General features: G+C 35.2%; 3 protein-coding genes across 5 annotated transcripts in view; all 3 read left to right on the top strand.

The window, feature by feature from the left end:
• Positions 1–1,833, top strand: part of LOC111489780 (40S ribosomal protein S8) — a 2,396-nt gene extending 563 nt beyond the window's left edge. The window contains exons 3-6 of the mRNA XM_023138161.1: positions 57–129; positions 736–1,066; positions 1,209–1,384; positions 1,484–1,833. Coding sequence (XP_022993929.1) covers positions 57–129; positions 736–1,066; positions 1,209–1,384; positions 1,484–1,565 — 662 coding nt within the window. The 3' untranslated portion in view covers positions 1,566–1,833. The remainder of the gene's footprint in view (positions 1–56; positions 130–735; positions 1,067–1,208; positions 1,385–1,483) is intronic.
• Positions 1,834–3,894: 2,061 nt separating this feature from the next.
• LOC111489476 (kinesin-like protein KIN-7C, mitochondrial) lies at positions 3,895–15,697 on the top strand. Its single transcript, XM_023137715.1, has 23 exons — positions 3,895–4,322; positions 4,471–4,568; positions 4,867–4,956; positions 5,736–5,788; positions 6,296–6,361; positions 6,470–6,523; positions 6,775–6,834; positions 7,390–7,468; positions 7,707–7,774; positions 8,181–8,243; positions 8,392–8,496; positions 9,555–9,659; positions 9,756–9,863; positions 10,043–10,192; positions 10,942–11,124; positions 11,346–11,513; positions 11,964–12,203; positions 13,179–13,319; positions 13,403–13,528; positions 13,691–13,741; positions 13,858–13,905; positions 13,976–14,251; positions 14,918–15,697. The coding sequence occupies exons 1-23, from the start codon at positions 4,045–4,047 to the stop codon at positions 15,557–15,559; spliced, it is 3,252 nt and encodes a 1,083-aa protein (XP_022993483.1). The 5' UTR covers positions 3,895–4,044; the 3' UTR covers positions 15,560–15,697.
• A 1,032-nt stretch (positions 15,698–16,729) lies between these two features.
• LOC111489480 (probable L-ascorbate peroxidase 6, chloroplastic/mitochondrial) lies at positions 16,730–22,002 on the top strand. 3 transcript variants are annotated; one of them, XR_002719382.1, is made up of 12 exons: positions 16,730–17,112; positions 17,213–17,356; positions 17,690–17,810; positions 17,878–17,978; positions 18,072–18,159; positions 18,725–18,792; positions 18,870–18,956; positions 20,768–20,842; positions 20,928–21,005; positions 21,165–21,269; positions 21,500–21,602; positions 21,667–22,002. XR_002719382.1 is itself a non-coding variant. In XM_023137719.1 (12 exons), exons 1-11 carry the CDS (start codon positions 16,831–16,833, stop codon positions 21,536–21,538), a joined length of 1,188 nt encoding a protein of 395 aa, XP_022993487.1. In that variant the 5' UTR covers positions 16,730–16,830; the 3' UTR covers positions 21,539–21,574; positions 21,770–22,002. The 3 variants fall into 3 exon arrangements, 2 of the variants coding, with proteins under 2 accessions (XP_022993487.1, XP_022993488.1); XM_023137719.1 differs by having other exon boundaries at positions 21,500–21,574; positions 21,770–22,002; XM_023137720.1 differs by having other exon boundaries at positions 21,500–21,574; positions 21,713–22,002.
• The last annotated feature ends 1,101 nt before the right edge of the window (positions 22,003–23,103 follow it).

Genomic DNA, 23,103 nt, shown 5'->3' with positions numbered 1-23,103 from the left:
TTTTTTTTTTTTTTTTTTTTTTTTTTTTTATTAATCTTGGAGGTCTTCGTGGATAGGTATCTCTCGTGATTCTATGCACAAGAGGCGAGCCACTGGAGGCAAGAAGAAGGCTTGGAGGAAGAAGAGAAAGTAAGTATCTCTGCTCGTATTTATTTTAGTGCAATTTGATTGACCAGTTGTTTCCCCATTTCCCTAAATTAGTCGCTAACTGACGCACGAAAGATTTTGTATTTTTCTTCATTTATTTGCTTCGTTTCTAGAACTCAATTGGAGTTTTTTAGGCTAATCTGGAACATTGATTAGTTTTTTTCTAGGATAGTTGTGATGTTACTGGAATAGATTGGTCTTTTCCTTTCCTGTATAGATTTCAAGAAGCTTATCCCATATGCGTTTGGCATCTCAATTTCTCTGTTAGATTGATGTCTTTTTACTGAATAAATTACTAGTCGCGTATAGCTTGTTCACATTTGCATGTTTAATGAACAGAGTAATTGTTTTTTTTCTTATTGACGAAGCAATGGACTTTCTCTTTCAATGTATTTGTTATCACGCAGTTCGTTCTATTCATTGTTGATGCTGATGCATCAGTAGAAATAGAACCTTACTTTCCATGTGTATGAGGTCTTGATACTGGAACTGTAACTATCACGGATCAGTTTCTTGTTGAGCAATGGTACCACTTTCACTTGCTGTGTTTTGTTTTTGAAGTCCTAATGGTATTGTTTATTTGTAAAGGTATGAGCTCGGAAGGCAGCCTGCCAACACTAAGATATCCAGCGACAAGTCAATCAGGAGGATTAGAGTTCGTGGGGGTAATGTGAAGTGGCGTGCTTTTAGGCTCGACACTGGAAACTACTCATGGGGTAGTGAGGCTGTGACTAGGAAGACCCGTATTCTTGATGTGGTGTACAATGCATCAAACAATGAGCTTGTCCGTACTCAAACTTTGGTGAAGAGTGCCATTGTTCAGGTTGATGCCGCACCGTTTAAGCAGTGGTATCTTCAGCACTATGGAGTGGATATTGGAAGGAAGAAGAAGACTGCAGCATCTGCTAAGAAGGAAGAGGTAGAGCAAGCTTTGTAGATTATTCGAGTTTTAATGTGTACAAATAGTGATAGGTTTGGAGGATAATGTTAACAGCCCTTAAAATTTGTACAAATAATGTAGAGCTCGATCCATAAGATAACTGGATTTTTATGGTCAACAGGAAGGCGATGCTGCTGCTGCTACTGAGGAGGCAAAGAAGAGTAACCATGTCCAGCGTAAGCTGGAGAAGCGTCAACAGGAGCGTAAGCTTGACCCACACATTGAAGAGCAATTCAGCAGTGGTCGTTTGATGGCTTGTATCTCATCAAGACCAGGTCAATGTGGTCGAGCGGACGGGTATGCAGCTATTTATTTATGCTATTTCCAAACTTGTTTTAGCACACTCATTGAAGGATTTTGTAGTGATTTTGATGAGATCTTACAAATTCTTGGCAGATATATTTTGGAGGGCAAAGAGCTTGAATTCTACATGAAGAAGCTCCAGAGGAAGAAGGGAAAAGGTGCTGGTGCTGCTTAAACTCTGTCATTGAGATGTTTTCTAACCGTATGTCCTTTTCTATGATTCTATCTGCCTTTTTTGTCTTATGAAGACGATGAGTTATTGCAGCTAAAAGATGAAACAATTACTTATGAACTTCGATTTTGATGATATTAGTTGTTTGATTAGGCATTACTTTCTTTTAGCTCAAGGTTTACATTTGGTCTAATTGAGTGATTGCATTTCAGAAGACTCAAAAACAATCATTCATTTCTCTAACCAGTTGTCTTGACTTTATTTTTCTCAATTCTGGTCTGTTTTAGCTCTTTTTTACGAATATTTCGCCGTCCTCGTAATATTTACTGATTAATTTTTCTTTTTCTTAGTTCAACAATTGGAAATCTTTTTGATTGTTCTTGTTTATATTACATTTAAGAATTGTTTAACGATTGGGTTGTTCTTAATGAAAGATGAATGTTTATTCTTAAGAAAACAAGAAAAATCAATGTTTTTAAGAAAATAGTTGTGTTTATACCAATTTTTTAGTGCTTAGGTTGTAAAACTGAGAAATAACCGAGCATGAACTGTTTTATCATCGGGGCCATTTTATGGTTTTGATACCATTATGAGATTTAATTGGTTGGAGAGTGGGAGCAAGATGAGTTTGAGTAAACCCATAGGGAACTATATGTTGGGTGGGTTTGGACAGTTACTAGTGGTATTAGGATATCTAATATGTTGGGTGGGTTTGGACGGTTACTAGTGGTATTAGGATATTTTGGTGGGTTTGGACTGTTATTAATGGTATTGGAGCTAGACATTGAGCAGTGCGATGTTTAAAACTTTAATGGAAAGCTCACGAAACCCTGCCAAAAAAAAAAAAAAAACAATATACAGTGAGCTTGGCTTTTTAATGTATATCACAAACCTCCCTACTTATTTTGATAGTATATCACAAACCTACCTACTTATTTTAGTGTTAGAATGCTTATAACTGGATATAAACACACATTAAAATAAATATATATTAAAAAAACCTCGGCATTACAGTAATTTATTAGCCAGCTAATAGAACACATGACTACACATCACAAAACCTCGGCATTTACAATATCCGATTAAATAATATTTTTCTTTGTATTGAATAAAAAAATAAAAAATCGGTTTATGCGATTAATTANAAAATGGAAAAAAAAAAAAAAAAAAAAAAAAAAAAAAAAAAAAAAAAAGGCAAAAAACGGTGGAAAAAAAGGGCAGAAGAAACCAAAGGCCATATTCCTGTCAGACGCTACGTTGCTGCAGGCGAATGCTGTTATTTTTAATTTTAAATTGCAAATTCTGTCTTTCGCGGTCTTTGTTTGGGATACGAGGTCTGATGATGAGGCTATTTTGGACATTTCAAATGATTCAAAGGACAATTTTTTAAATTCTATTTTACTATTTATAACTTTTAAATTAATTATTATATTTTAAATAAATCTTAAATTTAGTTAATTCCAATTAGTGAGGCTATTTTGGATATTTCAAATTGTTGAAAGGACACTTTTTCAGAATTCTATTTTACTATTTATAATTTCAATGGTAGAAATTCAATTATTATATTTTTAACTTAAAATCAGTTACTAATTTTTTTTTATTCAAAATAATTAAATAATAATAATATTTTTTACAAATAAAAAAATATCATTGTACTTTCAAAATTTATGAACAAAGTCCAAAATTTATGAACAAAAGGCTAATACATGCTATTTAAAAATAGAAATCAATAACAAACTAATAGCAATAATTAAATTTGAGGTTTATTGATGTACGTAAAATAGACAATTTAAATTATATAAACTAAAAAATTATATTTCAATAAAAAAACGTTATAAAAAAAATGGATGGTATATATTTAGTTCTTACAATTTTAAAATTATCTCCTTGATTCTTGTACTATTAATTTTATATATAATACATGTATAATATTTATTTTTTATTTTATATTTAATACACTTTTAACATTCATTTTTTAAATTAATTGAGAGTTGATATATTAAATATAAATTTGTTTAATAAAATTTTAATTTTATGATTAGTAAATATATTAATTTATTATTGTTTATAGAGGTCACTAGTTAGATATAAAATTAAAAAATTAAAATTGGAGAAACTTAGATGAATATCAATTTTCAAAATTTATGAGAATTTTAAAAATTAAAATTAAAATTAAAATTGGCTGAGATAAAATTAAAAGAACATTTATTAAATATTTAAGAAAGTTGAGGATAAAATAGACACAAAAGGCTAAATTTGTAATTTAACAAAATGAAATTTCAAAGAATACAGAATTCCATCAAGCGCTGGTTTTGGAGGGAGTAGCCTCTGAACTGCCACTGCCTTTTTCCGCCATGTGATTGTGAAAACTTCCATTTCCTTTGATATCTCTCCCTCTCCCTCTCAATCAGTGTTTGCATATTCCATTTTTCTGTTCTTGATTTCTTCTTCTTTTTGTTGTTTGATTGTTTCTGTTCTGCAAATGGCGTCGTCGACGAGCATTTCTAGATCTCAACGACCTTCTAACATCTCGCCATTCCGCTCACGGAAATCTCCTGCGGCTTCGCCGGCGCCTAGGCCGAATGGACGGCCTACGACTCCTTCTTCCACGGCGTCTTCAAGGCCTCCTTCGAAGGTTTCGGTATCTCCGATGACAACTGCTAGTTGTACACCGAGCCCTCCCACTCCCGCACTTGACCGTCCCGATGTTATCAAGGCCAAAGAAAATGTGACGGTCACGGTTAGGTTCAGACCTCTAAGGTATTGTTTGCTTTCTTTTGAACATATCATTTGAAGAAATGTGGACCGATTTTGGCGGAAGCTGGTAAGTTGGTCGTCCTCGAGCTGTTGACAATACTTGGAAGCTTACTATCTCTCTCTCTTCCTCTTTCGTTTTGACTTGGAGCAGTGTTAGAGAGCTTAACAAAGGAGATGAGATAGCTTGGTATGCTGACGGAGAATGCACAGTGAGGAACGAATTCAACTCATCCATCGCTTATGGATTTGGTTCGTTTTTACTCCCCTCGTTTGCTCTCTCTTAAATTTTCGATTACATTTGGATTGAATTAGATATAATCGAGCTGTTCTGCATCTTCAATTTACTTTTGTCCCGAGTAGTCAACTGTTGACTCCAGAAAATTTGTACAGCAAAAAGTTGCAAGTACTTTTCCTTTTAGTATCGCATTGTGTTTTAAGCTTTCGAAAAGTTGTTCTAGCATTTTTCTTGTGATAGTTATGCCATCAGTGGAACCGTGTATCGATGAATTTTCCATTCTTTTAAATGGTTATTTCTTGCATTTTCCAGATAGAGTTTTTGGTCCAGCGACAACGACTCGTCATGTATACGATGTTGCTGCTCAGCAAGTTGTTGCCGGTGCAATGAACGGAATTAATGGTAACATTTTTTTTTTTTTTTTATAATAATGTTATATAAAAAAATAATAAGCTATATGCTAATAGCATACTGATGTGGATTTTTACTCGGTACTTGGACTAGTGATATTCACCATTCGGCGGAAACAAGCAAATTTAATTGCTCTTGTTCTTTACGTCTCTCAGTCGCTTCTTAGATTTTTTTCTTCGAGATTTTTTATTCAGTAGGATATTCTGTTAATACTTGAGGTAAACTTGTTGTGGAAAAGCTTGGCTTTCATCATCATTGCTTTCCGTATTATTGATGCTTATCAAAACTGGTATTCTTGCTTATCGCTTGACGGGTAAAAAATCTCTAATACTGTATTATGGCTTGACGGGTAAAAAATTTCTAATAATTTATTTCATGGACCCCACATTAGCAGTGAATGGAGGTTTCCATACTAAGTTAGTACTATAATTTTTTCCTTTTGAGGGGCTAAACTTATAATTTGTTGCTGCTTCTTTATTTTCTCTGATATGCTGCTAGCGTTGATCATTAATATATTTCCTGAGCAATAAGCCGATAGAATCATTTTCCCTATTAAACGGTGATTGGAATTTCAGAGCGGATGCTATTTATGTAGCGCGTGGGACCATTTAATAGTTGAAGTTATATTCCTAACCCAATAAAACTACCGATCACAAGTGACTAGAGCCGTGTAGTGAATCTAACGTGCAATGTTATTTTAATTTTTTTTCCACTCTTGGTTGTCTCTCAATGAGATGCTTTTAGAATCACTGATATAATCGATTCTGCAGGTACTGTTTTTGCATATGGTGTCACTAGCAGTGGTAAGACTCATACCATGCATGTAAGTTACTGGATTCTTTATCCTCCTTGAACTATAACCTATATCTTTTACTGCCATTAATTTTCTAACCCATCATTTTAATTTAGTAGCATACTGAAGTGAAGATTGGAGATACATCTTTATTTTAACATGCTACTGAGACAAGTCCACCTATTCGTTTCACATATTAAAAGAGGGCACTTGGGGAAATGATGAAGTGACAGGGAGTTAGTTGTGTTGGGGAGTATTTTGTAGGGGAAAGAGGCGGGTCCCCTAGGAGTTATCTGTTTAGATAGGAGAATAGTAAGCGTAGGAGTCAGTTGTGTTGTTTTAGTTTAGGAGTCAGTTATTTTAGTTTTTGTGGAGTGCTTAGAACTCTCGAAAGTCCACAACCCTTGTATATTTTTAATTTTCCGTTTGCGAAATGGAAAGGAACTCCCTCCAGTCTTATTATAAACTCTGCAATCAACATTTCGTACAACAGAAAATCGTTTAGAAAGTATAATAACAATTTCTTCTCACGTTCAGGGAGAGCAAAAGTCACCCGGAGTTATCCCACTAGCAGTGAAGGATGTATTTGGAATTATTCAAGAGGTAATGCAGCAAGCTGTCTGTTAAATTTTTAGCATCACCATATGTTGTGTCTTTAACATCCTTACAAACACATGAATAAACTTTGACAACCATGTTACTATGCTTTAGACACCCGAGCGGCAGTTTCTTCTTCGTGTTTCATATCTAGAGATCTACAACGAGGTCAGTTGTAATATTATTACTCAAATGCAATGTCGTAATTTGTGAAACTTCTTTCCCATGTACCATCCAGATGCCAAATCCGTATGTAGTTGTCTATAAAAATAATTTGACGAGGTATAAGTTTGGGTGACATGCTGCCCTCAGATTTCTGAGCTTATTATGTCGTAGCTGAAAGATAAATGTTTAATTATTGAGTTTTTGCTGGAAATTTCATTTTCCTGTTTTTATCATTTTACTACTTATTTTTCCAGGTCATCAATGATTTACTTGATCCAACAGGTCAGAACCTACGAGTACGAGAGGATGCTCAGGTGAACATCTAAATTTGGAAACCTAAACATCAAATTGTTTATTTGGTTTACCATTTTAGTTTAAGAGATAGTTGGTCTAATTGAGCGTAGATGGATAGCATTTCCTTGGTATGGGAGACCGTTACTTTCGTTGCTTCTGTCACACAATATAAGTAACTGTGGAAGGACAATATGCAAAAGACCTGTCATTCTTAATCAAACATCAAAACAAGCAATGTCAAGATGAATCCATTTCATACTACGAATAAGGAGTTGCTTATATTTATTATATGAATCAAAGAAATAATGATATTCCTAAATGAGCGTTCTATGCCCTATATGGTGCTTATGGGTCCTAAGAACTAGCAGACAATGGTATGCAATTTGAGCTTCTTAGAAAATTCTGTATTAATATAAATATAATATAGCTAGCAGGAAAAATCCATCCAACTGTTGACTGTGAGCAGGAAAAACCCATCAAATCATTGATATCTTACAATCTTTTTATGTACCGTATATGGTTTATTATGGGTTATTAGTCTTTTTGAATTTTTGTTATTTAATTCATATTCGTAGGGAACGTATGTTGAGGGCATCAAAGAAGAAGTTGTTTTGTCCCCCGCTCATGCTCTTTCCTTGATAGCATCAGGAGAAGGTTGGAATACTATAAAACTTCTTTTAGCATTTGGTCTATTGCATTTGTACAAATTTTCTTCCTGGTTTCCATTGTATGCTAGTATGTCATCTATTGCAGGAGGTTTTATTTTAAAGAAGTTCACAAAATCTCAAGTCCACCTCGATATCAATGACATATTTTTTATGTTTAATTTTCTTGAACTACTTTTTAGTGACCGACCTACTCAGAATTTTCTGATGTTATTTTTTCTGTACAGAGCATCGGCATGTGGGATCCAATAATTTCAATCTACTTAGCAGTCGAAGTCACACCATATTCACTTTGGTATTTTTACTTATTTCTAAGCTGACTCTTAAGCATGTCATTATTTCTAAAATATTGTGTGGAAGTCAAACCTGATTTCAATTTGAAGACCAAGTGATTAACATCTAGTATCACTGTCATTGCTTTCATATCGGTAGAAACTTGTACCATTTTTAGGTATTCATTACTTTTAAACACGGTCTTTTAATACTTTGCTTGTCAACTGTGGAAGGCATTTGTGGTGGTCGTTTTGAAATTTGAACCGTATTGTTCCTTTAATCTCTACGTTAGATGTTTGTCATTTTGCCTTTGATTTTTAATAAAAGCTAGCAATTTATTTTTGATGTTCTTGTGGTCTCTGCCTTTTAATTTGTTAAAGTAGATTTGGCTATTGAATCTAACTTTTCTCCTTCCCTTCACTAACTAGACCATTGAAAGTAGCCCACATGGGGAGCATCATGACGAAGAAGATGTGACATTGTCCCAACTGGTAATGCGTGCTCCTTTTTCTGGAATATGGTTTCTTATTGATATTTTTAGCCAGTCTAGCCTTCTTAGCTAATAATTCATTTGTATTCTTGTTTACTTCTTTCTTTGATTTAGTGGTCATCCTAATGGAATTCAAATGCTCGCTGTAGCACTTAATTGATCTTGCAGGATCTGAAAGTTCAAAAACAGAAACAACTGGTTTACGGAGAAAAGAGGGTTCGTACATCAACAAGAGCTTACTGACTCTGGGCACTGTAAGATTTTACTTCTTTTTGTCTCCCATGTTTAAATTGGCATACAGTGCTTGATGCTTGCTATGAAGAGATGGAGTTACTCCTGATGTAAAAATTTCTCCCTCTAGTTCCCTTGTGCCATAAGATTTTTCCCAGGATGATATTCTTCAATATAGATGCACATTATCTCATATTCCTTTTAATTAGTGGATTTTTCTTTTTTTAAAAAAGTAAATGCAAAAGTTTATTAAACCAATGAAATATACCCAAAAAATGGAGGAAAGTGCTACCGGGAAGTTATAGAAAATCCATCTTGCTAGCACAAACATCAAAGAAGAGCTCATCTCAAAGGATTTTGTTAACAAACAAAATGAAGAGGTTGTCCAAAAGGACGCTCACTCTCATAAAGCTATCCTCTCTACCATGCCTTTCTACCATTTCCCCTTTTTAAAGTTTCTAATATGATATAGGAAGGGTACAGTTTTCGGACTGTGTGGGCCTTGACATTGGTAATTTGGATGAGAAAATTATTGCTCTGCTAACTAGATTGTTATAGGAGGCTGCGTTTAGTTGGAGTTGGTCCATGGGTCTCTGAGAAATGTCCTTGGGAGGCAACTCCATCTGTCTTGGAATCACATTTGGTAAGGACATGACTTGAAATATGAAAAAAAAACAAAACAAAAACCGCTCTTTCAAAGAGATATAGACAATCCTACAATTTTTGCTCAAAAATTTGCCTACATATTTTATTATGCCTATCTTCAAAATGATATAGTAAATGATAAAAAGAGGAGGGATTTTTCTGTGAGCACTCGAGGGTTTAAATTTTTGTGACCTATCTTGATTGGTCTTAAAGGGTCTCCTACAATAAAAATGGAGGGGGTTATTGGTGTTGAGACTGGAACATAGCTTTGATGTCCAAGTGGACAGAAGATCTCCTATTTAGAGGGGATGCACACAGTCCATCTCTAGCAATAATCTAACTGTAATTTTTGTTTGTCTGGTGAAGTCTTGCTTATTCTAGATTGTTCAAATTTGAAATTATGCTTCAACATTTCAGAACTTCTCTCTCATTCCAGGTAATTTCCAAGTTAACTGATGAAAAGGCAACTCACATTCCATATCGAGATTCGAAACTTACTCGGTTGTTGCAGTCATCTTTAAGTGGTCATGGAAGAATTTCTGTACGTCAGTGTTGTTTTTCTGTTAATGCATACTGTCGTGTGCAATGGTTACACTCTTTGTTATATATTGGCTGATCTCTTATGATATTTTGTTAGCTCATTTGCAATGTGACCCCTGCCTCTAGCAATAGTGAGGAGACACACAATACTTTAAAATTTGCACATCGAAGCAAGCGTGTTGAAATTAAAGCTTCTCAAAATAAGGCAAGTTTTGTATTGTCTTGGTGGTAACTCTTACTGGAGTCTGGAAGATTATTCTAATAGAAATGAAAGATTAAATTATTTTCTAATAAATAAGGAGCAGGAGACTTAGTCCATTGACTTTCAAATTGGTGTTTACTCAAATCTATAGAAAAGTTCATATTATCTATGCCCTTTATCAGATCATAGATGAGAAATCTCTCATCAAAAAGTATCAGAGGGAAATTTCCAGTTTAAAGCTGGAGCTTCAGCAATTAAGGCGTGGCATAATGGAGAATCCTAGTTCAACTGCATTGTCTACACAGGAAGATTTTGTCAATTTGAAGCTTCAGGTATGCTGATGCCAGCACTCCTAGAATAGTAGAATACTTTGAAGTATTTAGTATTATGAAAAAAGTCTTCCCAAGACAATATGCAATCCCTCTATTTATAAAGCTGTTACCCACTAGGTAAACCAATTACTAACAAGATAACCAAATAACAACCTACCAGAACCTACCAAAAACTAAAAATTTAAAAACTCAAATTTAAATTACAAATGATCTCTATCCTATTGTATCATTTGTGCTGTCTATGAGAGCGGTAATGTATTGAGCATGATAGCTTGAATTATTTTAAAATTGCCACAACAGCGTTAGCATCATCATTGAGAGCTGGGAGCCTTGGAACCAACACCTTTCTACTTTGTGTATGTTTTTTTAATATGTATTGATAAGTTTTCTTTCCGGTAAGCTAGATTTGAACTCTTTTCTTATCAAATTTTATAACTTTACACTGCCTTGGGGAACGGAAGGATCTAAGATGGGTCCATTGCAAGACTTAACTTAAAAATTGAATTATTGGAGTCTCTTGGCCTCTTTCTTGGTAGACCATCTTACGTTCCTCCTAGCTTTAGTTTTGAATATTGGAAAGAGGAATCGGGACATTATTTTATTTTGATTATTTTTTCATGCAGTTCTGCATCCACATTTTTTGTGGCTTATTTCTTTACCAGATTCTTTCATTTTGCTTTATATTACTGCAATTTTTTCCCTTTGAGAAAATTTTCTTAATAAGTATTATTGTGTGATGTGATGTCAAGCTGGAAGCTGATCAGGTTAAATTGCAATCAAGATTGGAAGAGGAAGAGGAAGCAAAGGCTGCTTTGATGGGGAGAATTCAAAGGTTGACAAAACTAATCCTAGTTTCTACTAAAACTTCTTTGCCATCAAGTGTCGCCGAAAAGCCAGGACAAAGAAGGAGGCATTCTTTTGGTGAAGATGAGGTCTGTATCAAATATTTCAATTCAGTTTTTTAGGACAAACAGTACCTGGTATGAACATACCGTTGCATTCTTCCTTTTCTGCTTTATAACAATTTCTGTCATTATTCAAATTATTCATACTACTCTTGAACTTGGAAGTTGATGATATATCTTCCTTCTCAATTCTTTATTACTAATTATTTATGAATTTATTCGTTACTATCATTATTACAATTTTGCAGCTGGCATATTTGCCTGATAGAAAACGAGACTACTTGAATGATGATGATGGCGGGAGCTGTGCTTCAGGGGTTTCAGTGGATGGAAAAGATGTTGTAAATCTAGATGATTTGGTTAAAGATATAAAAAGTAACAAAAAGCGTGGAATGCTTGGCTGGTTTAAACTCAGAGTAATATTTTCATCTTTTATTTTACTTCTTTTAACCCTCTTCTGTTTGTTGGTAAAAGGATCAGAATACGAATTTATTCACCTGTCCGAATGTATACTTCGGTTTTATCAACTTTTATTTTGTGGTTTCAAGATACCAATTGGTCTCTTTTCCCAGGCACAGAATCTTTTATGCCCCAAGTCCTGTAGCAGTCGGTCTCTTATGCCAAAATCTTGGAAACTTTTAACATTGAATACTTGGGATTGAGTAAACATTAAGCTGATTGACTACTATGTTCGACACATAAAATTGAAAATTAAGGAAATTCTAATAATTTGTTATAGAACCAAGTTCCAGAAACTTTAGCTCGTTCATTTTACCTGGGAAGTTTCTGGTTGTGACTTGTTTAGTGTAAAGGAAACTATTCCTAACACTAGCTAGGGAACTGAAAGCCTATTATTTACCATGCAGAAGCCTGAGAATGCTATTGGACCATCATCAACTACTGATAATGAGAGTTCTGCTGGTGAATCACCTGCATCTCGTTCAAAAGCTTCTCAAAATCGGATGACACCTGATGAATTGAAGAATGGAAGGAGGAAATCAATTTGCAGAAAGGGAGATGATTCTTCAATTATTTACTCATCCCAAGAGAGAACGCAAGCAGGTGACTTATTTGGTGCAACTATGGATGGCCACCGTCTGCCTCCGGTAAGAAATTTACTGTCTGCATAATGATATTAAACAAATCTTTTTTTTTCTTCATAAAGAAAATAAGGACTTTCAAGGTTCTAGAGGTCATTGAATTCTGTAATGAGCGAGAATAAGGTGAAGGAATCAAAGTATGCATCACTGCCATATGAGCGAGATGCAGGAAATGGAATATGTAATCCTATTTCTAGTCAATCTAGGAAGTTATTAGAACTCTCCCTTGCACGATGGGGAAGAACTTTATTAAAAGGAATGTACTTTAGAAATATGAAATTTGGGAGGACGCTTTTTTCTCGATAATTCTCTTATTCTTTTATTACCTGGTTTTCTAATAACTACAAGCTAAGAATAAACCATAAGTATACATTGTCCCTCAATCAGGTACTCCTAATGTGTTGATGTCTTTTTGTTATACTCATCGAGCTGCATCTCTGTGGAATATATTTACTAATTAACTAATTCCATCTTTTTTCCACGACCTGATGACAATTCACATTATTTTAAGTATAGATAAATAGATTGGAACTTTTGTTAATGGGGACTACTACTTTTATGTGGATATCGTGTGATGGTTCTTTGTTTAACCCTTTCTTTTATGCCTATCTGATGAAACTTTTCTTGGTACCTCGGAAGTAATTGTTTATACTTACTGCTCTCAAGTTGTTTATGTGAGGGCTTGTTCTATATATGGATGAAGTTGCAAAACCACTCTCTGCTAGTTGAAATAAATAATCATTCATATATTTTTATTTCCTTGCCCTCGGGTTGATCGTTTCCTTCTCAAAAGAAACCTCTATAATTTCCACCATTTCACAACGCTATATAGCAATATGCTTTGTTGTCTTATTCTGCTACGTCATTGGAATAATTTTTACACTCAAATTATCTGGTGTTATTTTCAATTGGCGTGCTTTTATGTGGTGTAACACAGTGTTCTGAAACTCATCATGTTCTTGGGCTGCTTTTATTTCTCAGACTGGGACTACTCTTACTGACCAGATGGATCTCCTTTGTGAGCAAGTCAAGATGTTGGCTGGGGAGGTTGCCTTGTGTACTAGTTCACTGAAAAGACTGTCAGAGCAAGCAGCCAAGAACCCTGAAGATTCCCAAATCAAGGTTTGCTATATTAATTTTAGGCCACATTAACAGTTGAAGTATGAAGTCTGGAAGGCTCCTAAACATAGTAATGGATCACGTAGGAACATGTGCAAAAGTTGAAGGATGAAATTAGCGAAAAGAAGCTCCAGATACGTGTATTGGAGCAACGTATGATTGGATCCGTTGAATTGTCGCCACAAATGTCAAGTAGCATTGAATTGAATCAGGTAATTGTGTTCTCAGAGATGACCTCATAATTTAATCTGAACTAGAGGGCGGTCCAAGTTTACATGCACGTGTTCTTCCCAAATTTGTTGTGCTTTTTCCTTCTTTCGATTTACTTTATCTCAATCATGACTCTAATGTGGGTTTTTCTACTTTTATTGTAGGCCTTAGCAAAGCTCACTGCTCATCTTAATGAAAAAATTTTCGAACTCGAGGTTCGTCATCTTCTATTCCTGATATAAATTAATGTTAAATGGTATTAAAATATTAAATTTTCGTTTGTAAAAAAATCACCCTAAGTCACCTTTTCTGTGTGAACCCGACATTGAAGATTAAATCAGCAGACAATAGGATACTTCAGGAACAGCTGCAAATGAAGGTAATCTTTCCAAGTTTTTATCATTCCCTTCTTTGTTTGATTTACATTTTTGGTTTTCTACTTTTTGTAGACAGCAGAAAATGCGGAGTTGCAAGAGGCAATTCTAAGGGCGCAACAAGAGTCATCATCCAACTCTCAACAAAATGAAGATAATGAGGCTTCTCAGCATCTTCCAAACTACTCTGTACGGACGAAGGTTGAAGTACGGCATAAATACAGCCCATGGGAAGATAAATACGCCGAAGAAAACACCCCGACTAGTGTCATGAGCTTGAATAGAGTTTTGACCATGGACGACTCCACAGATTGCAACAGTGACAAGTTTTGTCATTCCCAAGTTATGCAGGTTAGAGGCTATAACAGTTATTCAATCATGCTAAATATTATCTTTTAGAGGACGGGTGTGATATCCCACGTCGGTTGGGGCGGAGAACAAAACACCCTTTATAGGGGTGTGGAAACGTCTCCCTAGCAGATGCATTTTATAAACCTTGAGGGGAAGCCCGAAAGGGAAAGCTCAAAGAGGACAATACGGCTAGTGTTGGGCTTGAGCTGTTACAAATGGTATCAGAGCCAGACATTGAGCGATGTGCTAGCGAGGAAGCTATTCCCTAAAGGGGGTAGACACGAGGCGGTGTCCTAAGGACGTTGGGCCTCAAAGGGGAGTAGATTTGGTGAGGGTCCCATATCGATTGGAGAAAGGAGCGAGTGCCAGTGAGGACGTTGGGCCCTGGGCCCTGAAGGGGGGTGGATTTTAATATCCCACATCGGTTGGGGAGGAGAACAAAATACCCTTTATAAGGGTGTGGAAACTTCTCCCTAGCAAACGTTTTTTAAAAACCTTGAGGGAAAACTCAAAAGGGACAGCCCAAAGAGGACAATATCTGCTAGTAGTAGGCTTGGGCCATTACAACTGGAAAACTAGAATACCTTTTCCTTCATTAAATTTTGCTCCAGTTATACTTCTTTTCTTCAGTTTTCGTTACAAAAAATGCGTATTATTTTAATGTAGGCTGAGATAGAAACTTTGAAGCAAGAGAGGGTGAGACTGATTGAAGAAAAGGAAGGTCTTGAGATTCAGAGTCGTAAACTTGCAGAAGAAGCCTCATATGCGAAGGAATTAGCTTCAGCTGCTGCAATTGAGCTCCAAAACTTAGCTGAAGAAGTGACCAAACTTTCTTATGAAAATGCCAAACTTGCTGGTGACCTTACAAATACTAAGGACACTTACTGCAGATCATGCTGTGCACAAAGGTCTTATGATTCAAAGCACCATATTGGTAATTCTAGATATCAAAGGGAAGCTGCACTTGAAAAGGCCATATTTGACAGAGACCAAAGAGAAGTTGAGCTATATCGAAGACTCGAAGAGGCGAAACGCCACGAAGAAGATATGGAAAATGAACTAGCAAATATGTGGGGTCTATTTGCTAAAATGAGGAAGTCTGAACTCAACATTGAGGATATGTCGTTCGAGGGAGTTCGTCCATCCTACCTTTTACAAGGCCGAGCTAAAAATGGATGCATCTCGTCTAATGGCCTCTCTAATAGACCGTCCGAAGACGACGCCATACACGTCGATGAAATGAGAGCTGGCTATAAGAAGGAGAGGATCAGATGTAGTAGCAGAGATCTGGAAAGTTGGAAGGTATGAATTCCATTCAAACAAGAACGTTGATATTGTATGCTATTATTACACGTGAAAAAAATGGTGAACTATGGTCATTCTATAGCCATTCACCCAATTTGAGACTGAATGAAATATATAAAAGCCTGAATGATCATCTCCTCATTCTTCCTCTTTCTTGGAATTTTGGAAGCATTGGGTAGGAAAAGAAATTCATAAATTCATAATAGGCGGTAAGAAAATGAGAGTTTTTTTTTTTTTTTTTTCAAAATGAAAAAGAAAATAAGAATAGTGTGGGATTTATTTCGATTTAAATCTTGTATTTTTTAAATATTTAAATTTAGTTCTGTACTTTATTATTTCGAGTATTTTTTTATTTTTCCAATAAAATTTAGAAATGTTTTGAAGAAATTAGTTTTAAACAGATAATAAGTAGAGCTTAATTATAAAAAAAATTATTAAAAGTATTATGATTAAATAAAATACAATGAGATTAAAAGTAATCTCGTAAATAAAGACTAAAATAGCATTTTAACCTTAATTTAAAAAAAAATTAAGGTTGTGATACTGATTTTACCTGTATTGTTTAAGTTTTTAGGTACCAGTAAAATTGTAATGTCCCAGCTTAGTTAGCAGGAGAACAAAACACTCCTTATAAGGGTATGGAACCTCCCCTAGCAGAATCATTTTAAAGTCTTGAGGGAAAACTCGAAAGAAAAGGAGAACAATATAGCGGGGATTTGGGTCGTTATGTTACAATATGACAGAAAGAAAATTATGGAACCTTCCCTATCATAATCATTTTAAAGCCTCGAGGGAAAATCCGAAAGAAAAAGAGAACAATATAGTGGGGATTTGGGTCGTTATGTTATAATATGACAGAAAGAAAATTATGGAACCTCCTCTAGCATAATCATTTTAAACCTTCGAGGGAAAACTCAAAAAAAAAAGAAAATAATATAGTAGGGATCTGGGTCGTTATGTTACACTATGATAGAAAGAAAATTTAAATATATGACGTTGTATATTAATTATAATTGAGTTAATTGTTACCTAATTTATGAAGGAATATTTTGTGCAAGAATAAAGCTAGAATAGCTTTTTAAGTAAACCTAATCATTTTATTATTTATTTATCTTACACCAAACATTCTTTAATTATTAAATATAATACGCACTCAACAATGGATTACAGCCAAGAACCGGTTTGGATTTGCAGAACCGTGTTGCCAAACAAGGCTTCAGGTTGATTGGGAACAAGCGTAAAGACTAAAGAGGCCGCAATAAAGGAAGCTCCAAATGGCCGATCTTTTGTCCCTACAACTGACACTTCCATCGCCTTCAGTTCCATTCACTGCTTCGAAGCACAAGATGCCAACCAAATCCATGGCTGCTTCTGTTTTTGGAAGCGCCGCCACTGCCGCCGCCGCCTCATCAACCACTCGTTTCCTCTCCTCAGCCGCCAGAGCTACACTATCTTTCTCTTCACGTTCATCATCACTCCTTTCTCGCTCCTCGTCATCGTCGTCTCTCAAGTCTCTCGGATCGTCTCCTTCTATTTCTCACCTTTTTCTGAATCAGGTTCTCTCTCTCTCTCTCTCTCCATGTGTGTGTTTGTTTAGGTTAACGATACTTATGTTCGCTGATCGTTTCGGTTTCTTCTTGTTTTCACGGGTTTCAGGGGAGACCGAGTTCTCGTGTATCCAACAGAGGATTCAGTGCGGCGTCTAATCCGAAATGCCTGTCATCGGATCCTGAGCAGTTGAAGAATGCTAGAGAAGATATCAAGCAGCTCCTGAAGACCACATTCTGCCATCCTATTTTGGTATGTCTGTGGTTCATGATATTATCTATTTACTACTATTTTCTCTGTTCAACTTGAACCGTGTGGAACTATTTGTATACGAGTTTCTCGTAATATTTGATTTTTTTTTTCTCACTTCATTGCGACTGGATGTCTTACTCACAATAATTGCCTGTTTATATTCGTTCTAACTACCGCGCTTAAGTTGAACTGGAATCATAGTTAGTGATGTTCGTGGAGTTTTTAAAGTTTTGAGGAGTCTATAGTCATGTCATTAAAGAATTGGTTTATCAATTTGTTTGGTGGAACTCCTATCCACGGACATGTATTCAGACGTTTCTTCCTTCCCTGTAGGTACGCCTAGGTTGGCATGATGCTGGAACTTACAATAAAGATATTGAGGATTGGCCACAGAGAGGTGGAGCTAATGGAAGTTTAAGATTTGATGTTGAACTGGGACATGGTGCTAATGCTGGTAAGTTTTCAACAATAACCGTGCATTACATGTTGATGGTGTTCATTCTAATTGACTGGTTTTGCAGGTCTTGTTAATGCCTTGAAACTCATTGAGCCTATCAAAAAGAAGTATTCTAACGTGACATATGCTGACCTATTTCAGTTGGCTAGTGCTACAGCTATCGAGGTCATTATAGCTATCTCTGGAACTAAGTTGAATCCTTGACTGAAATTAGAAAATGATCGAATGTTCTAATGATTTGATTTAACTCCTATACAGGAGGCTGGGGGACCCAAAATTCCCATGAAGTATGGAAGGGTGGATGTTGTGGGGCCAGAGCAATGCCCTGAAGAGGGAAGGCTTCCTGGTTAGTAGACTGTATTTACCTACAAGCGCTAATTCTAATTTCTATTAAATAATTAGCGAATCAGTTTCTAGTAATTGGCTGTCTTATGGGAGCCTTAGTATTTGAATTTGCAGATGAAGCCTGAAGGAATTATTCTGATGCTAAAATCCAATCGTAGGATTCATTGAAAATGACATTTTGAATCTCTATCATTTCATTCTGCAACCAAATCAAATGTTATAATGTCATGTTGAATGATTGAATATTGTGGTGTGAATTATGGTCAGGTCAACATGTTAATGATTAATGAATTTGTCAAATCTGTAGATGTGTATGGCATGTTTTCTTACCTTTCCAGCAATTTTCTTGTTACTCTGTAAATTTTGAAAAAAGTGCTGGTGCATTACCTTATTCTGCTTGAAGATATAATTTGTCATTTTAGGATGAATTACAAAAGAGAATTTTCTTGTTTCATTATATTTGTGTGTTGAGCAGTTTCTGATATTTTATTGCAAGATGCTGTGTCTATCAACTCACTCTTGCCTCACTATTTCCCACAAATTGTTAAGAACTAGTCTTTGTTCAGATGCTGGTCCTCCGTCACCTGCTGCACATCTACGAGATGTTTTCTACAGAATGGGGTTGAATGACAAGGTATCATTAATCAGACTATTTGAGTAAATGCTTTTTGCTTGGTTGCTTTGTTTGATACAAGGTTTCTGGATCTTTAGGAAATAGTTGCATTATCCGGGGCACACACCTTAGGGAGATCTAGGCCAGAACGCAGTGGTTGGGGCAAGCCAGAGACCAAATATACGGTATATTGCCATCATCATGCTGTGAATAGTTAAAAAGCGCATTTCTGTGACTCAACAAATTATTGTCTTTCTGACTGTTAATTTTGTGGAATGAACGTTCTTTTCATTGTCTGGGTGCATGCGTGTGTGTGTGTATATATTCATACTGTTAAGAAACTTATTATTAATGTTTATTTTAGTTTCTAAAAATATGAAACTATACGTTAATTGTGGAGGAAAATATGAACAATAAGTAAGATATAACAAACTTCCAAACAAAGTCTGAAAGCTATAATTTTTTTGATAAGAAAGTCTAAAGATCACTATTAATTCACCCCAATTAGTGTTAATTGAGGAAGGGTAGTAATTACAAAAGGTTATGGTGAAAGAACTTCAAAAAAAAGGCTTTACAAGTCCTATGAGATTTCAAAGATCCACAAAAAGCTGCAAAAGAATAGCAACAAAAGCCTTAGTCCTGTAGACCACTAAGCATATGGAGAATGAAATCTTTTACATTATTTGAAAAGAGCGCATGATAGCTGAAGTAGTTCAAGAAATGGATCCAAAACCTTTAATATAGTATAGGATGCTAATGAATGAGTGGTTGGGATCTTGAATATGTACGAGCTGCACCGTCCTAGGTATGTAGAGATGGCATTCATCTTCTGAATTTATCCTTCAGGATTACTCAACAAGAGATAAGGACCAAATAAAACTTCTACTCTCTGTGGGCACTTAGATTTCTGACAATTTTCTTGGAGACCAATGTGATTACCACATTTGTGGCAGCGAGTTCATAATGTAAAAAAACTTCAGTTGACGAAATTGAAGTCAACCAAATTGCCCACTTCCATCAACTAGTCCAGAAGATTAGGACTTAGTTTGTCCTGATTTATATAACAAGTGACAAATTATTCAATTTATCTTTTATTTAAATTTGTTCTCATATCAACTAAGCTTTCTGGCTTTAATCTTGCCATCTCAGACATTGTTGATCTCCACCCTCAAGATCTTGGGAGCTACTATAACCATCAAGGCCAGTAGACCACCTAAGAGATTCTACTTCATACTTATTAGCAATGTTTTTGAAGTAGGATAGGTAAAGCAATTCTATCGAAAGTCTTACCTAATGGGAGAGAGCTTGATTTATTCACACCAACCAGGACCAAGATTGATTGGCATTTCTTACAAACTTAATTGACGCACCCAGTGAGAGACTGAAAATACTCCTAATAAGCACCTCTCCCCATGTTCCGTTTCATATCACATCATTCTCCTCTCTTTGGACAAATCCCCCCCTATTGTGCACAATGCTTGAGAGCGCACTCTAAGCCTATTACAGTATCACTGGCATATGATAGACTAAACAATCTCCCTCTGGGGGCCCTACATTATCTTGACTGGACATCATTTTCCATAGAAGTGCATGCTGGCCAAGCTTTATTTATTGTTCGACCAGACAATTTAAATACCCAGTTTTAATTATTTTCAAGTCAGCAATTGCTTATAAATCAATCTTGAAATTTTAGAAATGAGACATGCTATGCTGTATTTGGTTTTGGATCTTCTGGCAAATGATGAACCAGATTGACATTCCTTCTGTAATATGCTAGTTTTGTTTTCATACGATGAAGTACAGATGGACTATCACTTGATATGTTGAACCTGATATCTTTTTTAGCTCTATTTGCGAAGATTTCATACTTGAGTATACCTCGTCTTTCCAACCATATGTTATTTTGAACCATCGTCATTGCTTTAAATTTGTGACTGCATTTTAGCTGTGCTATTCTCAGGAGATTCCTTTTGTTTTGATTTTTCCTTACTGACAGAAAGATGGACCTGGTGCACCCGGTGGGCAATCCTGGACTGCACAATGGTTGAAGTTTGACAACTCGTATTTTAAGGTTTATGCCATATTGGCTTCGTTTTATATGTTCTAAGAAGTTGGTGAACTTGTTTTTGCTTACTTTGTTTGGTCCATATATATAGGATATCAAAGAAAGGACAGATCAAGAATTACTGGTGTTGCCAACTGATGCTGTTCTCTTTGGAGATCCATCATTCAAGGTAAAACAGTGGTGTCCATCCCCCCACCCCATCATTGCTCCCTTCATGAGGCATGACATTATCTTGGTGAACAAGAAACATCTTCAATGATGTTAATCTTTCATAAAGCAATCAAAAGGCTCAATTTGGTTTCTTCCATATACTAATATTGTGTTACAGGTTTATGCTGAAAAATATGTTGAAGACCAAGAAGCATTCTTCAAAGACTATGCGGAAGCCCATGCTAAACTCAGCAACCTTGGTGCTAAATTTGACCCTCCAGAGGTTCTCGCTCTTGATAATCATTATTTATCTTGTTTAGAATGGCAGGCGTTTATGAATTACTAAAATTCCTTTTATAGAATATTTTTCCTTGATGGGCTTTCCTCTTATTAACGCTCTTTGATGTCATCCAACTAAAATAGATTGCTTATAAATTAGATTGTGGATACCATGATTATCAGTTGAAAAAAAAAAGTACCTTTTGATTGAAAACTGCATTTTGTTGATCACAGGGTATTGTGATTGATGATGCATCTTCGACACCTGCATGAGAGAAGTTAGATGCTGACAAATACTCGCATGGAAAGGTTGTATACATTACAAACTTTCATATTTGCAATTCATTTCTTTGCATACTAGAAGTCTTAAGAAATTCTCATGGCTTCGTTAAAAGTTGAAGAACCTATATTCAACCCTGTCAACAGTGATGTCTTCTAAAACTTCAGGTCTTAAATGAAGTAGAATGAAACAAAATTCAACAGTATTGCATATTTGATTTGCAGAGAGAGAGCTATCAGACACAATGAAGCAGAAGATTCGGGCAGAATACGAAGCTTTTGGTGCAAGTCCAGATAAGCCTTTATCAACGAACTTCTTTCTAAATATCATTGTTGTGATTGCTGTTTTGGGAATTTTGACATCCCTGCTTGGAAAATAATTTGAGTTTTTTAATCTATTTTCGAAATGGTCTGTTTCTCAACAAAATTTCTTATGATTTCACGATTTATTTCTTCTAGTTACCTCCTCGAACATAAACTTAACTAGATCTTTGAGCGACTAACAAGCCACAATGGTCTGTGGATGGGTAAAAATATTAGGATGAGTCATCATTGAGGATATAATTATGAATTTGAATGTGTTTAATCATGATTAGGTGTAGTTTTTAGTGTCCTGGCCACTTTCTTTAGCTTTAGATACACGGAAAGTAGCACCCACATTATGCTTCTCAAAAAGTAGATGAACTAAAATATTAAACGATATTATACGATATTATAAGAAGCTGTGTTCAGAAAGATTAGTTCAAGCATGTAAAGTAACCTATTACATGAAATTGTTTGAACATGTGAAATAATGTGACCGATGATTTTATATCATTGGATGTACGGAGAGATTATTTGACTATTTATTCATACTTAGGACGACTTAGGACGTGACGATGACATATTAGTTGCCATAATGTATATTTTTTTTGCCTATAAAATCTTTGCCATCCATTTCTTTTATAAATCCTCCTCAGGCTCATTTAGGAGAAGAGTGAATATAAGATTGCAGTTCTACACTTAATAGGCAAGACCGACTCTTTTTAATGTTGCTTATTATGGTAATTCTGAAGACAATTGAATGAATTAAAGGACTAAGATCCAACCTTCTCTTTCTACCTTCACAGTTTTCTAGTCTTTTAAAATTCTTTTGTGGTTATTTCTAGTGGTTGATGAACAGATGTTTCTGACCAATTTAAAGTTGGCCATGCTGTAGAAGGTGGTAACGTGGAAGGTAATTCGTATCGATTCAATCTTTATATTTATAGTATCAAAATAGATGATCCTCATGACATGTCATGTTTTGATCGTTGGTATGATCCTCACGACATGTCATGTTTTGATCGTTGGTATCTATAATGGGTTTGAATATTGAATATCTTTCGTAGAAATTTATTTAAAATTTAGTCCATTAAAATAATTATAAAAATGGTAAATAGATAATAATTGAAAGCAATTAAAAGTAATTTGCATACTGAATATAAAGTAATTAATGAGTGATTGATTGACAGAATCATAGTTTTTTTTTTTTTTTTTTTTTTTTTTTTTTTTTTTTTTTTTTTTTTTTTTTTTTTTTT

Source organism: Cucurbita maxima, unplaced genomic scaffold (genome assembly GCF_002738345.1).
Source record: "Cucurbita maxima cultivar Rimu unplaced genomic scaffold, Cmax_1.0 Cma_Scf00014, whole genome shotgun sequence".
NCBI lineage: Eukaryota > Viridiplantae > Streptophyta > Magnoliopsida > Cucurbitales > Cucurbitaceae > Cucurbita > Cucurbita maxima.
Note: the sequence above shows the minus strand (reverse complement) of the source record. Positions and strands in the feature narration are given on the sequence as shown.

What these genes read in the sequence shown, in the direction of transcription:
- LOC111489476 (XM_023137715.1), top strand. Translation starts at nt 4,045, where the DNA reads ATGGCGTCGTCGACGAGCATTTCTAGATCTCAACGACCTTCTAACATC. An exon ending in GTCACACCATATTCACTTTG is followed by an intron (nt 7,775 to 8,180) that starts GTATTTTTACTT and finishes TTCACTAACTAG; the next exon opens with ACCATTGAAAGTAGCCCACA. An exon ending in ATGTGACATTGTCCCAACTG is followed by an intron (nt 8,244 to 8,391) that starts GTAATGCGTGCT and finishes TGCTCGCTGTAG; the next exon opens with CACTTAATTGATCTTGCAGG.
- LOC111489480 (XM_023137719.1), top strand. Translation starts at nt 16,831, where the DNA reads ATGGCCGATCTTTTGTCCCTACAACTGACACTTCCATCGCCTTCAGTT. An exon ending in CATTCTGCCATCCTATTTTG is followed by an intron (nt 17,357 to 17,689) that starts GTATGTCTGTGG and finishes CCTTCCCTGTAG; the next exon opens with GTACGCCTAGGTTGGCATGA. An exon ending in TGAAGAGGGAAGGCTTCCTG is followed by an intron (nt 18,160 to 18,724) that starts GTTAGTAGACTG and finishes GTCTTTGTTCAG; the next exon opens with ATGCTGGTCCTCCGTCACCT.